General features: G+C 43.0%; 1 protein-coding gene across 1 annotated transcript in view; it reads right to left on the bottom strand.

The window, feature by feature from the left end:
* Window positions 1–16,071, bottom strand: part of LOC146198066 (arylsulfatase B-like) — a 17,027-nt gene extending 956 nt beyond the window's left edge. Inside the window, exons 1-9 of the mRNA XM_084592562.1 lie at window positions 15,931–16,071; window positions 14,561–14,669; window positions 11,456–11,615; window positions 10,037–10,149; window positions 9,150–9,260; window positions 8,124–8,249; window positions 7,855–7,981; window positions 6,063–6,356; window positions 4,485–4,927 (exon numbers count right to left, since the gene is read on the bottom strand). Coding sequence (XP_084448688.1) covers window positions 4,485–4,927; window positions 6,063–6,356; window positions 7,855–7,981; window positions 8,124–8,249; window positions 9,150–9,260; window positions 10,037–10,149; window positions 11,456–11,615; window positions 14,561–14,669; window positions 15,931–16,049 — 1,602 coding nt within the window. The 5' untranslated portion in view covers window positions 16,050–16,071. The remainder of the gene's footprint in view (window positions 1–4,484; window positions 4,928–6,062; window positions 6,357–7,854; window positions 7,982–8,123; window positions 8,250–9,149; window positions 9,261–10,036; window positions 10,150–11,455; window positions 11,616–14,560; window positions 14,670–15,930) is intronic.
* Between the last annotated feature and the right edge of the window lie 552 nt (window positions 16,072–16,623).

Here is a 16,623-nt window from a genome sequence, read left to right as displayed (position 1 = left end):
AAATGCCGATCTGTGCCGCACCAGTTTATTTTTTTTTCCCCTCCGCGGTCATGTTACCACAGGCGACCGGCGCTCGCCCCGGCGAGATTCTGTTATATGGCATCAAGAGCTTTATTTGTTTTGCAGACGGTCTTATTCTGCGCGGTTAACTTTACATCCGAAGTAGCTGTAGAACCATATTCCTGGTTCTACTGCAAAGAGTGTAGTAAGAATGCTATCTCAGCGCAACCTTTTCTTGGCGTTATCATCTTTCTTATTTGTGACCCCGACTATCGTAGTCTGTCCTTCGTATTTTCTTGCGAGCTAGAATTAAACGGTACCAGTTACTGCTGTATGCGAGAGAGGGTGGATCAAGCTGTGCCTTCTGGGAATGTCGAGAAGGAGTGTATATCTTTGCAACGGAAAGTTGCTGAATACGGTTAATAGAATCATACAGGCGTACTGTGATGAAGAAGATAGGCTGCATGACGCCTTACGTCGCGGCAGGCCGATATCCATTGATGATGACACTGGCAGACTTATTGTCGCAGCGGCTGCGGAAGATCCTTTAGCGCTGCTTACGGCATTCGCGACGCACTAAACGTGGACAGAGCCTGCTCGACAGTTCGTCGGAGACTGAGCGAGGCGAAGATATGCAGCTATATGGCTGCCCATAAACCACGTTTAACTGAACGAGAGAAACGTCTACATCTGGAATTCTCTCGAGCACTGGAAGACTGGTCAGTGAATTTTGGAACGCGGTTGTTTTCATCTACGAGTCTACATTTTCTACTAGGTGGGATCAACAACAACGTGTGTGGCGCTCAGCCAACTGCAAGTATGCAATGTTTTCTCTCTTCGCGGGCAGTCAAACTGCCGTGAGGTGGCGTTCGCTTAAACGCGCATACAGATACATCAATTTTTGGATTGTGTCTTTTGGTCTGTAATGTGCGCAAGATATTAGCATATACAAAACGACGCGTGCTATTTGCTATATATATTATAACGCAGTACGATCGCCATTTTTTACTTTTGATTTAGGAAAGCCAAGCGATGGCTATTACGGCAATGGTCAGCCAAAGGTGACATCAGGCATTATAAAAGTGCAACGGAATTGCTGCTCCATTCTTTTGTTTTTGTAGAGACGTCGAAACCGGTCTGTCCTAAGATCCAAAGTAGCATAAGGGAAAGCATGATTATATTAGTTTTCTCCATGCCTTCCGTCACCTGTACTAAATGCTGACGTCATAACCATAGCTGGGTGGTTGCAACCTAAATAACCTGAAGAATAAATTCAGTTATAAATCGCTTGGCGTTCTAATGTAAATGAATGCTAAGTTGTCATCCATGTATGTCTAGTGAAATATTACGTATCAAGAAGAAATTATAAAACCTATATTTTATAACTACTACTCGAAGTGAATTCTCATGAATTGAATGCCATTCAAGGTTTACTCAAAACGGCGCCTGACACATCAATACCCTATACTGCGCACATACGTATTATTCACTGCGCATGTCGCATTAAAACCCGCCAAGTATAGCTAAGTAGTTAGGACGAGAGGCTGCTAATCCCGACAATCCCGTCTAGATTGTGGCCGCTGTGGGCGCTTTATTTACGTTATACAGTGTTCGTAACCACAATAAGATATCATTAGCTCGTGCATGTTCTTAGAAAACCCTGTTTGCGGCATTTCTCTTATAAGATTACAGCAATCCGTTTCCTTTCCTTCTCAAATGGTGATGCGCTCTCCTCAAGTGTGTAAAACTTTGCGAAGTTCGAACATATCCATGGACTGCCTTGCTTGACTAACAGACACCTGCCGCCTTGGATAAAGTATATCCCTTCAAGCTGCTGTGCCGCCCGGGGGTTGGTGTAGCATTCACAAACATTTATTCTTTTGTGATAGGTATAGAAAAGAGCCCTTCAAGTAAAAACTGCGGGTGCGATGAGACAATAGGCCGCATTCTTTGTGAGGGCTCCATATACAGTGCGAAAATAGAGTGTCTACGCAGTGCGCTGGAGCGTCTAGATGGACGCCCACTGACTGAAGTTAAGATTCTTGATCCCTAGCCACAGCGATCGTCTGCGGTGAAGGCCTCTCAGGCACTGCTCCGCTTTATGAAAAGCCCAGGCCTGATGAAAAGACTATGAGTTTGCTGTTATGTTACGTGATATGACTGTGACGTGATGAGATGTGACATGTCTATGATGTGACTGTACTGACGTCACCCATCCCTCTCTTACCCACAACGTTTATATCCACTCACCCCTTTACCCCACTGCAGGGTCAAACCATTTTCTCTTACCGGTTAACATCCCTGCCTTTCCCCCTTATCTTCCTCCTCCTCCTCTCAAGTTGCCGATGTGTTCTCAGCGTATGGTGGGCCATGACAATGGGCTTACTGGGCCCACTTGTTCGCATAGAAGGGAGCTTTGTGGCTGTGAAGTGTGTGGTTGCGAAGCTTTCGTCTAAATAAAAAAAAAAAAAAAAAATCGGTCTCCGCCAGGAATCAAACCTCCATCCCTCAGATACCCAGCTCAGCGTTAGAACCACTAGACTATGCTGGCTTTTTTTTCCTTTTTCTTTATTTCCTGACCGAGGACGTACAGAAAAAAGACACATGTGACATCAATAACATGATAAAATAAAAGATCATGCATTGACTTAAAGCTTCAGCCTTCCTTAGCTGAAGTTGTCAGGAGGTGTCCACGGGTATCTAAGGGAAGTGGTCTTGGCGTACAGGTTCTTGATGGTGCGGTTTACTTTAGACTATTTGTGGAGTGTAAACCGGAAAAAACTGTATAAAGACTTGTGCGATGTGGTGCTTCCAGAACCGTTGTACAGAGCTGTGTACTCGTCCACAGGGGGCAAAAATGTTCTTAAAAGAGTGAAGAGGATGATGGTGCCGGCAGGGGTGAAAGCGTTCTTTTTTAAGCTGCACACTGGAACATTGGAGGCAAAGAAATGGAAGGAACAGAAAGGGTTTTTTGTACCCTGGAGTGCCCACTGCATAATATCCAGGAAAGAGGAGACGATTGAACACGTGTTTCTCGAATGCTGGGATGCCGTATTTTTATGGGACGTGCTCCAGAGGACGCTTAAAAAAGAACTACCCATAAGCCCACATGGTATCCGATTCTTGCCAGTAGAAGCGAACAATGATACACCGTTGGATCTTTTGATGCTACTGGCTCTCCACAGCATATGGAAAAGCAGAATGGCTGTAGAGCACGGTGACGTCGATGCAGGTTCAGCGAGACAGCTCTTTAGAGAGAGAATACGGGCATATGTGGACGAACAGAAAGCTTTAAAACTAGAGCCAGAATGGTTAGTTAGTTTTGAAGGGTTGTCACATATGAGGGATTTTTAATTAGACCATGCTGGCCTCGTGATAAACAGATCGCAATTCTTTTTTATCTAGAGTGAGAATGATAGTAGCACTGACAATGAAGATGTAGTTAGTGATAATGATGATGATAGTAGCGATGGTAATAATAATGCAGTTAGTGATAATAAAATTGCTGATTGTCGCGATGACAATGACATCAAGCAGATTCATTGATTTGTCTCTCAACCCACTGTTATAGCGGCTCATCACGCCTGTGGTTCAAGGTTAAGCGCTCATTGTTAGAACTGGCACGCACCTACTAAATGGCGAAAAATTCATCAAAATATTAAGCATTTTACCCAGGGTAACTTTCTTGTATTTTGGGAAATACGAAATTTGCCTTGTACGTTAGTACAAGGCAAATTTCCAGTGTGGGTAAAACTTGCCACTTTTATCCTGATCGCTTACCTCGCTGCAACATGCAACAGCCACAGGACATTAAAGAAGAACGTGGCTGCTTAGGAAGATGCCACTAAAGAAAAATCAACTGCTTATCATGCTCTGAAGTTCTGCTTCACTTATACAGCACTACATAATAAGTAATCCGACAAAAAAGATGTAGTTCCCCCCTTATACTTTTTCTCCGGGCGCCTAGGGAGTGCACTCTCTTGATGTTGCTACGGTGGTATGCGAGCATAGTAATGAATTAAAATGGCAGGTGGCCTACTAAGACAGAAAAAAAATTATTGTCTCTCCGGTAATCGAGAGTAATATATAAGCATGAAATGGTTAAGGGCATGGTACGTTGTCGGCAGAGGCGAGCAGTCTTCTACGTATATGACGGCATTGAAGCAGAACGGTGCAGATTTGTACGCGCGCCCACGAAGAGACTCTGGCAGAACGTAGAAGCAGCGTGCTCGGGTGCTTCTCGAGTACGTAGACAACCGTGGGGAAAACAGGATAATGCCATGATGGTGATAAGTCATGAGTGATACTTGACGTTAAAAAAAAAATTTACTTCAAACCCATATATTGCAAAATACAGAGGAACAGGGCTACATTCCCCCTCCAATAGTCATGCGTCAGTGTGCCGTACTCCGCATCGTTTGCCAACCGGTACACTGGCCCCACTTTCCACTACTTGCCCCAAAGAATGCATGCTGGACACTTGCCTTTGGAAGAACGTCGGCCAAGTTGTTCAGCTCACACGGATCTTTCACGATATCAAACAGGAATTCCGTATCGCGCGGGTTAAAGTTGTCCTTTGTCTCTCGGCCGCACGTCAGCGTCGATCGTTGTCTCCAGTCCCTCGCAAACTTCAAGCGGTCTGTCTGGTACAGATCTCTTAAAGCAGACGCTGCGGTTGACTGGGAAAGTAGTTCGTCGAGGTCATTATTAGAGTGGCGATCTCCTGGAGTTCGGTAGCGACCTCTGTTTTCACCACTTTTGTCCAGAACCAGTTTGTATCGACAGTCACGAATGGCTGCCACAATGGAATCACTGTCTACAGGATCGATGTTGTAAAGCATATCAGTGCGAGGCGAATCCTCGCCGGTCGACAGGGGGTGCCACATGTCCAAGCCGTCTACCTCCCCTAAATCTGACACATCGCCTCCTGAAATCGCAAAGAGGAAAGAATTTTTACAAAATTTCTTTTTCATGTCATGCTCGATTATATTTTTCGGATATTTTCAAAGTTCTCTACATTGCATGATTTTTAATTTTTTTAATGATTTTAATTTTGTCCTGAATGTTAGATGAACATTGCTTCCTCTTTGGCAGCAAAAGCACTCGCCGTGAGCCTTTTACCTCGAACACTAGCATTTTGTGGAATCGAGTTCTTTTCTCGGCCACAGTTGTTTCCTTAAGAATAACCATATTACTTTGTATTTTCGTGCAATCCTGTTAACAGTTCTCTCTTCTATAACCCAGCGCTTGAAATGCCGTGATGGTAAAATATAAAGAGGACGCTCCGGCTTCACATTAAGGGTAGACGCAGTAGGGCCTTTAACACCGCCTTGTCATCCCAAGATATGGTTTTCAATTTTCGTGGTCTAGGTTACTTAGTTTCTTGAAATTATTAATACTTTAAAATCAGTACGCAACGGAAATAAATGTTGCTTATTCGCACGCACCACAACGCTTCACTAGGTTGCCGCAGTGACACGATTGATACCAACAAACAAAGAAAAAGAAAAAAAGCTTTGTTAAAGCAGACAAGAAAAACGTACACGTTTTGTGAACCTGCTTTGCAGAGTGTCTGGGTTCTAACTCCACAGGTGACAAATTGATATTCATGAATTACATAATTGTTCTAACTCATTTATCCAATTATCGGTTACGGCGACTGATTTTCTACAATAGCAAGCAAAATACGAGCCAATAAAATTTTGCCTACTGCTATTAGCGACAATTGATCACTGAACCACGCGACACGTATGCACGGAGAGGATTGTCTCAGTTTTCGCGGCTTTGCAAAGAAAAATTTGTACAAAACAATCATGCGGCATAAACCTTTTCATTGTGTAAACTTGAAAATCTCTGGATTCTTGAGCATCTCTTTAGAGGACCTGCTTTATCTATTCTACTGTTCGGCGCACGTAGCGTTCGCACGAGCAATACATGATGCTCAGGATGCGCTTATTGAAATCGTCTATTTGTTATCTAGAGAACAGAGGGAATACACCGGCTCTATAAGCCCTGGATTATGACGTCTAGCCAACAATCAAAATTAGGAGAGGAGAACTAGCCGGCTATCTTGTACAGTGTGGTGAACCAATCTGTGATGTGCATGAGATGGTGAGACACCCTCTGTCGTTTGGCAAGCAGAGGACTCCATATGAAGCCTGGAACCCTGGTGGAGCCTTCCCAGATCGAAGATTTCGTTCCGCGCAGTGGCCAATTGAAGCTGCGGCTGGAGTGGCTGCCGAACGGCGTGCCCCCATTATCGCTCATGAAGATGACGATGACATTGTCTAGCATTCCTTCCTCGCTCAGAGTCTGGAACACCTCGCCCACGGACTGGTCCATTGCGTCTACCATCCCTGAGGAAGAAGAAACGAGCAGGAAGAAGCAACTTATCAGTTTCACTTCCCTTTCTTTCTTTCTTTCTTTCTTTCTTTCTTTCTTTCTTTCTTTCTTTCTTTCTTTCTTTCTTTCTTTCTTTCTTTCTTTCTTTCTTTCTTTCTTTCTTTCTTTCTTTCTTTCTTTCTTTCTTTCTTTCTTTCTTTCTTTCTTTCTTTCTTTCTTTCTTTTGCCTCTCTCAGTCCCCACAGAAAAGTTTGAAGTCCTTTCACAGTTCATTGGGCTGTCGTTCGAACTTACATCAGAGTTTTCCGCCCGATTGATACTTCGTCTCAAAAGATGTTTGCAGCACTGCGAAAGGTGCAGCTTTCTTGTCCAATCAGGGCTGAAGGTACACAAAAAATAGTCCCTGAAATGTTTGACCAGTGAGAAGCTATTATAAATCAACAATCACAGCAGTTCAAAACATAGCTTGGAGGAGTAGATTTAAATAGTAGAGAGTGTTCCAACCACTGAATAAATTACCAGAGAAAGCCCGTGCGGACACAGCTATGCGGAGGCCTGGTGCGACGTAGTGATGCGTTATAGTATACGCACGGTTAATCCAGTGGGGCAGTGCCACCATGCTTTGGAGACAGAATCGCTACTTTCGATGTGAAGAGTCCTTCCATGCGGCTGTACGCAAGCCACCTGTCTCCTAGTTTTCTGGACGCTTAAATTCTTACCAGCTAAGACGTTTGGTTCTCAAGTGTGCACTGATTCCCACATCAGAAAATTTCGGCACTGTCAAGAGCGCTTATTTGGTGTTCTGGCGCATAAGCAGCTTAAGTTATCGATGCACCAGCTATGAGGTAAAACGCCTTTCAATTTTTTTGTACTCTAATTTATTCAAGGTATAGTTTGTTTAAGGCATTTGCTTTCTTTAAACATCCCGAAAAAGAGACAAATCAGCAAGCCCATTTTCACCTTCGAGCAGCACTGGGTGAAAAAGAATATGGTCACTGGATAGTAAAGTAAAACAATTTTTTTACCATGTGCAATTTTGCGCATGAATATGAAATTAAAATGCAATTGGTCGAGAGCTCATTCCTACATTGTGGTTGGTCAGTAATAGAGAGAGAGAGTGTGTGTGTAGGTAAAAGGTGGGTGGGTGGGTGGAATGGCAATACGAATACGACATGCAGCTCCACTGACTTTCATTGCCGCCTTTAGAACTTTCATTCTCCCAAGCTGGAATTTACGAGTAGAAGTTTGCTGTTTCATATTATTCCACTCCTCTATCCATTTATTTTTTATTTCTTGTGTCAACCTTATGCAGTTCCTAAGGTGAAATACGAATAGGTAGTTAAAAAAATAAACAATACTACAATAAATAATACTGGAACAGTAAGAGATATGTCCCGCTTTTTAAGTTTTTTACTTATCGCTACCAAACGTACTTTTACGATTTGTTTTTCATCACAGTGCGAATGTATTCTCTCGGCGACAAAATGAGATCCAATTCATTTAAAAACTCGCCTGCATAAAGTCTCCTCCTGTCTTCTTCAATGTAAGTGAATTTTTTCACGTTCTCCTTCGGCGCCTGGAGAGGGTCAGAACCTCCAGATCCATGCGTTGCCTGGTAGCTCATTAAAAGGAACATCGGCTGCAGCACGTAAGAAAACCACACCAAACATTAGTGCAAAGTGAAGAAATGATGTCCATAAGAAACTCTACAAGACAAGGCGGCCGATCATAAACTCATAGTAGTAGCACAGAGAGACGCTGCAGTGAAGCAGTTGCATCACCTTATCTTTCTGCCTGTTGCGAATGAGGTGCTGCGCCCTCCTGGTGTATAGAGTGGTGGAGTACATTCCAGTGTCGGCCCAGTTCGGTTTCATGTCTATCCAAAAGTCAAGTCCGGTGTGGTTGTCCTGCGCAACCATACGATAGAGAAACGCTGGTTAGTACGTTATATGGAACTGCAGGCATTGTTTAAATAATAGTTGTTTCGGGTTCTTTCCTTCTTGCAGCTTTCTTTTTCGCATACAAACTTATATATCTACCACGTAATATAGTGCTGGTGCTGTGAAAAAAGAAATAAAAGATAATTTGTAAATTGTAAATATAAAAAAGAACAAATGTGTCTCTCAGAATTGACCAGCCATCATCAATGAGTAACGCACTGTTTTGTACTTTGTCCTTGAGAGTGGGTAATGCGGCACTGTTATTATTATTATTATTATTATTACTATTAGTAGTAGTAGCAGTAATAGTAGATGTAGCAGTAGTAGTAGTAGCAGTAGTAAGTAGCAGTAGTAGTAGTAGTATCAGTAGTAAGTAGTAGTAGCAGTAGTAAGAGTGTAGTAGTAGTAGTAGTAGTAGTAGTAGTAGTAGTAGTAGTAGTAGTAGTAGTAGTAGTAGTAGTAATAATAATATTAATAGGAGTAGTTGTAGTAGTAGTAGTAGTAATAGGAGTAGTTGCAGTAGTAGTAGTAGTAGTAGTAATATTAATAGGAGTACTTGCAGTAGTAGTAGTATTAGTAGTAGTAGTAGTAGTAGTGGTAATATTAATAGGAGTAGTAGTAGTAGTAGTACAACGAGAGATAGATAAATAAAAAAATGTGGCACTTTTTCAAATTCTACATTGTACGGCGTTCTTGCTCAGATTTAGTTTCAACATGTATTTTGAGCATACTTGCTATTTCTAGTCAGTTTTCATCAAATGCTTTTCATTTAGTGGCACAGAGATTGCATACACATATGATTTGTAACTGCGTTAAAAAAAGCAAAAAAAAAAACAACAACAACAACACAGTTTTCTCTATACGTACATAAGTCGAGGTGTGGCTATAGTAGTCTTCTTCTCCGTTATAGTAACCGTAAAATGTATCAAAACCCCGGTAAGTCGGTGTGAATGCTTCCGTGTAGCAGCCAAGATGCCACTGTAAGGAGAAAGGAGCACCAGCGAATGTTTAAAAGTCTCGAAGAAAGAATTCACTGGAATGAGGCGCACACCAGAAGATGTTTTTAAGCATGCATATCATGTCTTGCGCTGGCCCGTACTGAAGCTTTAGCGCCTTAATGTTAACATAACTGAACTAAATTACCCTAAATCCGATCATGTTGCAAAAGGAATGTCTGTAGAAGTGTGCATTCAAGCTAAATGGACTTAAAACCCTATAAAAGCGTTCGCCCGTCGGCACGAAGTTTAACTCAAGTTGGCTTTTAAATGAGGAGAGCTACTAGCACTGACGATTCGAATAAATTATCTTAACCAAATCTTTTATTACATTGACTTTTTGTTGCAGAATGAGCTTAGAGCTGTGGAATAATTCTGCATCAAGAATCCCAACAAATGTTTCTTGCTCAAATGAAGTAATATGCAGGAAAACAAGGAAAACAGTTGCACGTGGGCATCAGGAGTATTTTCTTCCTGCGCTCAGTCACAAGGAAAAGGGGGGTGGGGGGATGTGTCGGCATTGCCTTTTAAATATTAGTATATAGTGGTTCTGTCTATTTTTTACGATAGCGAGTAGGTCTATACACACCGGTTTGTCATAATGGATTGGTCAAACATTGTGTAAATCGAAAGGGGGGCCTCAAACTCGCGCGTGATTCATATATTGAACATCACCAAATAACAAGAAAAATTGAAAGAAAAAAATATGAAGATCCAGGTGGCGATATGTTGGCAAATAAAAATTTAATTATTGTTTACCTTCCCAACGAGATGGGTGGTGTAACCCAGCTCCTTGAGGTACTGAGGTAGGACCGGTGCGTCCAGCGGCAGGCCTCGACGCTCACCATTTATTATAGGATATCCCTGCATGCCTGAAGGAAATGCAGAGCTAGATAAGGCAGTCTTTATTCTTTGTGACATGAAAGCAGGCTTTACAAATGTACTTAGTGAAAACAATTTATCCCCAACGCGGTATTTTATTGACTAAATAGTCCAATAAGACAAGTAGACGAGTAACCTGCAAATTACACCATCGCTCATATGACGCTTTTAAAAAGTGATCAAAGAATAAAACCTCTTCCGACTCTTCCTCTCTCCGTATAGACACAACAAATGCATTGCCTAGATTCAGAAACTTCTCGAAAGTATGGCAAGCGGTGACATTTTGCCTTGCTTTTTTTCCTTTCTGTAAACAGGAGGCCCATCTTCAGCAAAACTGAAACTGAAAGAGACGCAAGGAAAACCTAAACACTCAATTGCCAGAATGCAGTCGGCTCGGAACACGACCTGCTGTGTCTAGGTCAGGGTTCCGATGTTGGCCGTTAATGGCTGCCGCAACTGGAGGTAGACCGTTTGAACAAATTTTATAACACGTTTAATGCCGTACGCATCGAGAATGCGAAGAAAAAAATATCTCTTTTGAGTGAAGTTCTGATCCATGACACGCTTCAATTGAAAAAATAACCTCACGGGAATAGTCATTCAGTCATTTCTAAGTCGCGTTTCAGCATCAAGGGGTTTAATTGCAGATAATAAAAATAGTGAAGGAAAAGATTTGTCCCCCCCGTCATCTGCCATCGCGCTCGTATGTACCTGCACTGCTGTGGCGGAAACAGAGACAGTGAGCAGACAGTAAGTAGATATAAAAGAGAGATTGGTAGAGAGACAGAACAGGGTGAGAAAGAATGTCAGTATAGGAGCGCGAAGCCCGCCCGCGATTCTCTTAGCGCTGCACATCTCGTCACTACGGGCGAGCGTCCACCACTAGCATTAAGTCGCGCTTCCACACTTTAAGATTGTCTTATCCCCAGCGCTTGGAAAGTTTGAAGCACCTTCTCTCCTTTGTTGCATTAACTGATCATGTACCGTGCTTGAATTGACAGTTCACGTCCTAAGTGAAGAGTAAATCGATCTCCCGTTCATTGTATTTTCAACGTTACACTTGATATTGGCAATAGTATGACCATTTCCTCCGTGTTCGTGGGCTAAGCTTCAGTAATATCTCACCGTATTGCACATTCTCTTCCTCAGGACGCACGTTGAGTGGACTCCAAGATAAATGAAGGGATTGTGTTTCAGGGCTTATTTTAAGTAGCAACTCTGGCGGCGCTTTCTTAAAACTCCTTTAGTTGTGTAAAACATTACTTGGTCTCACTCGATCACCTCTTATAACCTCACCCATTCGTATCGGGTAGCGTCCAGTCATGAATGCTGTCCTTGCCGGAGTGCACATGGGCAGGGCGTACAAAGCGTTCAATATGACACCGTCTGCTGCCAGCGCATCCAAGTTCGGCGTGGGAATCTGTGATGAACCGTGAAAGCTCACATCGTCCCATCCCTGCGAGAGAAAGATGCCTCTGTTGATCTTTTGAATGAAGCGGTTTGCAAGCCGGAGCGAAACGATAACTTTCAGAACTCCCTCTTGTTCCCCTCCCTGAAGTAAATATAGGAGCATCGCGTGGCAGCCTGCCAGTTTCAATAGGTAGTCAGGCTATACCTACAAGTACTACTGATAATGACGCAATAATTTACCTAGCTTCACGGAGGGTAGCTTAACCATGTCTTAAGACATCTTAATCACTTCTGGATGTTATCTAGCGCTGAAATCCCACAGTGTACGGGCGCGTTTTAAGCTTCACATCGGTGGGCTTAGCACTGCGGGGAGGAGGACGCTGGGACTGGAGCAAAAGCGCGGCAGCTGTGGCGCGAAAAAACAACGACAAGGCTTTGAGGAGAGGAAAGGGTTCAGTAGCTATCTCTGTTCTTGGTGAACACCAACACTCATGGAGCGTTCGGGCTTGGGACGGTAAAATTTCTGGAGCTGGTGAGCCCCGTTAAAGGCTTTTCGTTGCAGAAACCAGTGGACAAAGAGACATGTGGGTAAGACTAAGACTGATAAGAGCTGACTGTATATTTGAGAAATGCGTTTTTCTCAGTTTTTATTCATCTGAGTAGTTTTTTTCTAGTTATGATTCATTTCATATGACGCCTCCTTGGTTTTTCCTGCTTTTATGATTTACTGATGTTCGCGAGTGAGACTTATTTTCTCGGCCCCTTGCTTTTTTTTTTTATTTATTTGGTTCACTTTACCATCATATGGCACTGCTGAGTAGCGTCCTGTCCTTTTTCCCCTTTTCGTGCTTTTGCTTAGCCCAAGGCATTATGTCCGGAATAGAAATAGACGCACAATTTTATAAAGTGTTAAATGGCTTGGAAAAAATAAATTTTCGTAGCTTTTAAAGAAAGCTTGTTAATTATCTGAACATTAAGCTCACCTTTATAACAGCGCGGTTTCATTAGCTAAACAGCAAGGACGTCAATGATGACTTAAGCTTTAAGCGATCATTCATAAGCAAGCTTAGGCCCGGAGGCACGTATCCAGTGCATGTGGTACGCGCACTTAATTCCAACAGTACCACCGGATGCTTGTATGTTACTGAAATTGTTCGGACTGAAACCATTACCTTGCTGTTTCCGACCGTTTCAAGCGCATTGCATATCTCGCCAGCAGCATACACCAAGTGTGACGATTGTTGCCTGCTTGTATTGATCACTAGAATAATGGTTTTGACGCACTCACTAGCAGGGTAAGAGTGCTTCGTCACGGATCTTAATCCATCCATTAGTGGAAACTGTCCAGTACCACACATTTTTAGATTCTCCTGTACATGACGCTTCAAACGCGTGTGTTTACAGTGAAGCAAAGCTCCGCCGAGAAGACGATCTGGAGTGACGCGGTCTAAAAAATAGACAGCTCCTTAATTTTTTTCTCAGTGGGTTCTGTTCTTCGCCTCTGCTAAGTACCGGCTTACTTATCTGTCTTACAGAATGCGCTAATGAACAAGCCTGATGCTTGACGTTTGTGTAACGGGGTGTCTCTTCAATTACAACGCATGCCTTATCAAAAGCGTCGCATGAAAGAATCTATGGAGAATATTACAGTACTTGAGTGCTACCTGTAAAGTGCTTCCAGATGGTAAACTTTGGGCGAACCTTTCTAAGTATTTGCGACAAGATATAACACTAACAGATTCTTTTGCGATATGAGTTACGAAGATATATATATATATATATATATATATATATATATATATATATATATATATATATATATATATATATATATATATATATATATATATATATATATATTTGACTACTTTTTCGCCTTTCACATCTGTGTCACCTGCGTTCAACCTACTCCTTCGCAGCACGAACGTCTGAAAGAAGCTGACCTAGCACGCTTTGTCATATGGCGGATTACATTCCAGTGAGCGAGCAGGAGCCCTCAAGTGATCTATAAAAGGGCTTTCATACGAGCGGATGCCTTCTAGTGGGAGAACAAGAGTGGGAGCAGTTTCATCCAGTGATTTCGCTGCGTCGAGAGCAGCCTAAAGCAGTCCGCGCTACTCAGTCTTCAAATGCGAGTATGAAAGAAGTCATATGACATGTCTACGCTTGGTCACGTGTCGTACGGCTTTCGGAACGCACGGATCGTTCCAGTGGCGGAACAAGTATTCCATCATTTGGCGTGCTACTCTACTACTGCTCCCTGCTCGATGCCTCTGCTCCCGTCCGCCCACACTGGAATGCGCCAATAGGCGCTCAACTACAGAGCCGTAGAGCCCGGCCTCGATACTAGCCGCGACTGCCACGTTTTGGTAAAGCGCCCGTGTGGTGTCAAATTTCAGTGCGCTTTAAAAAGTCCAATATAAAGAAAAGTATCGAAGCACTCTATTATGGGGTCCCTGATAGCCGAAGTAGCTTAGGCACGTTTAACTCGGTAAGAATCTAAACAAAGGTAATAACAATTGCTTCATGCTCTTTCGTTGAGTCGCGCTGTTGGGGTTTTCAAAACAAAAATAGGCATAAACTTAAAAAATGCCCTTTTGAAAGCTAAACATCGAGTTATAAAATTTCCGATTTTGCTTTCACTTTTCACATAGCTAGACGATATGCAACAAGAGAATATGTGCAATTGCAAGTATATAACATTTTTCTGAAATTCTTGCCGTTAAGATATAAATCTTAATATGCAATAAGGTTTCGTCCTGCGCTAGGAAGACCTTCATATTGTATTCATATTGTAGGTCTTTGAAGTCAGGGCTGGGGGCTTACACACATCAAGGTAATACGTGGTGGAGTGCTCTTTTATTCCCGGCCGCAATGCGTCATCGCAGAGCGAATTATTCGTTATCACGAAGAATATTAAACAAAAGGAGACAACTTTGGGTGCCCTTTGATCGGAGAAAACAGCAGTAGTGAACGAGATCAGCAGCTTACCATGTCATCAGCGAGGAAGAAGACTATGTGAGGCTGCGCTTCATTACACAGGACCACTTGCAGGGTCGAAAGGAAAATTGCAAGATGAAACATTCTTCTTTCCGCTCTCCTAAGGAAGGAACAAAAATGTTATATTTTGAAAAAGCAGCCTATCGTTGGCTCGTGTACTATACGGTTATTTCACGCAGATGCACGTCCACAGGGGGGTGGTGCACCTGGCGAAATACCATTGAAGGAGCAGCTAACAGGGAACTCTCGTTCACATTTATAAGGTGGAAGTTTGGAACGCTCTATCATTGCGTAGCAACGTAATTTGAGCACTTTGGTTCATACTGAAAAAAGAAAACACAGAAATGATTAGAAAGGAGAGCGGAAGACTGCTGAGAAATATGGCTCAGACGGCTAAGGCGTTAAAGCTATTGAACGGGTCTACTATTTGGTCTCCTTCTAGGCCTCTATGATGCACGGGAGGGGACATCTCGCGTTGTAAGCGGTGGCATTGTCACAGCACGTGGCACAGGAATATATGCGGTATAAGCCGACATTAGCATGCGTGCTAGCTGAGCCGTGATACACGGAATAAAGCGACTTTGTACCTGCCATTCATATCCAGCGAAGGCTATAGAGGTCCTGACAGCAACTTTCTGGCCATTTACTTTCTATTCTTGTGGTTCAAAATAAGAAACTGGTGAAACGATTGTAGATTGTATATTTCTTATGCACAGCATCTTGACGAGATGTTTGGAGGATCTACGCATGGAGAAAAGACTAAGAACAGCGGCCAAAATAGAAGCGATTTTCGTATCGTGATCGCCATCAATCACACACATTACTCTCAAACAAGACGTATCGTACCATAAACGGCTACAGTTTTACACGGCAGATTGCGCACTATTTAACAAAACTTGTACAAGGGCATAATGGGGCATATTTTTTTTGGAAGAGGAATAATAGCACAATAAACGACATGCACGAAAGCGCCTTTCCTGTCTTGTGTCATGTCTCTTTCTCGTCCTTCCGTGGGTGCCTTTATTCCCTTAAAAAAAAAATTGCGCACAAGGACAGATCTTACAGGACTATAATACCTGTCAATCGAGAACTGCTGAGACTCGATATAGCAGCCATGCAAGCAACGTTACACGACCAAGACACGGATTGAAAATGGGCATAGGTGAGCCGAAGAGAACTATGCTAGTAGCATTATATAGTAGAGCTTCTGATGTGAAGTTAACTTTAGTGTATTCAATATCTACTGGGACAAATTTTCCGTCTTGAGAGTCATCTCTAATACTGATTCCCTGGGCGCCCCCAAACGAAGTCTAGTACAAAATATATTCTGTAAAAGATAAAGTTCCAGCTCTCGCACTCACCTTTCGAAAGCACAGGGCATGCAAAAGGTGCTATTGAACGTAGTTGCACTTTTCATATGGTCACTCAGTCGGAGATGTGCTTTGTCTCGTCGCCCTGCTCCTGCTCCCACCTGCGGCATCCAGCGTTGCGCCCACTTTCAGGGATCGATTGTTTGCTTTGTGAGGAAAGTAGCTCTGCCAAAATCACACGCTGGGGAAGCAAACGGTCCCTACTCAAGCTAACTAGAGCTGTCAGATTGAGTGACCGTGCAGGAAGTGCGCCGTTGTGAATGTTTCAGTATATAATAACCAGTAGAGTACACCAAGAGAAGAGTACATCACGGCGGCGGGACTCCCGTTTGATAGATTTAAAAGAGTGCACGTAGCTTCGAGCAGTGATGGCTGTTTGGCGCAAGTGAGGGCATCCTTTTTTTAATTGAGTAGTGGTATAAAATAATTTTCCCGATACAGAATTAAACCTATTTCTGTGGGTTTAGAGGAAATCCCGGGACGTGTGTGTGTGTGTGTGTGTGTGTGTGTGTGTGTGTGTGTGTGTGTGTGTGTGTGTGTGTGTGTGTGTGTGTGTGTGTGTGTGTGTGTGTGTGTGTGTGTGTGTGTGTGTGTGTGTGTGTGTGTGTGTGTGTGTGTGTGTGTGTGTGTGTGTGTGTGTGTGTGTGTGTGTGTGTGTGTGTGTGTGTGTGTGTGTGTGTGTGT

The sequence above is a fragment of the Amblyomma maculatum genome, chromosome 2, assembly GCF_055883805.1.
Source record: "Amblyomma maculatum isolate TAMU_Amacu chromosome 2, ASM5588380v1, whole genome shotgun sequence".
NCBI classification, from domain to species: domain Eukaryota; kingdom Metazoa; phylum Arthropoda; class Arachnida; order Ixodida; family Ixodidae; genus Amblyomma; species Amblyomma maculatum.
The sequence above is the reverse complement of the archived record's forward strand: the minus strand, read 5'-3'. Positions and strand labels throughout refer to the sequence as shown.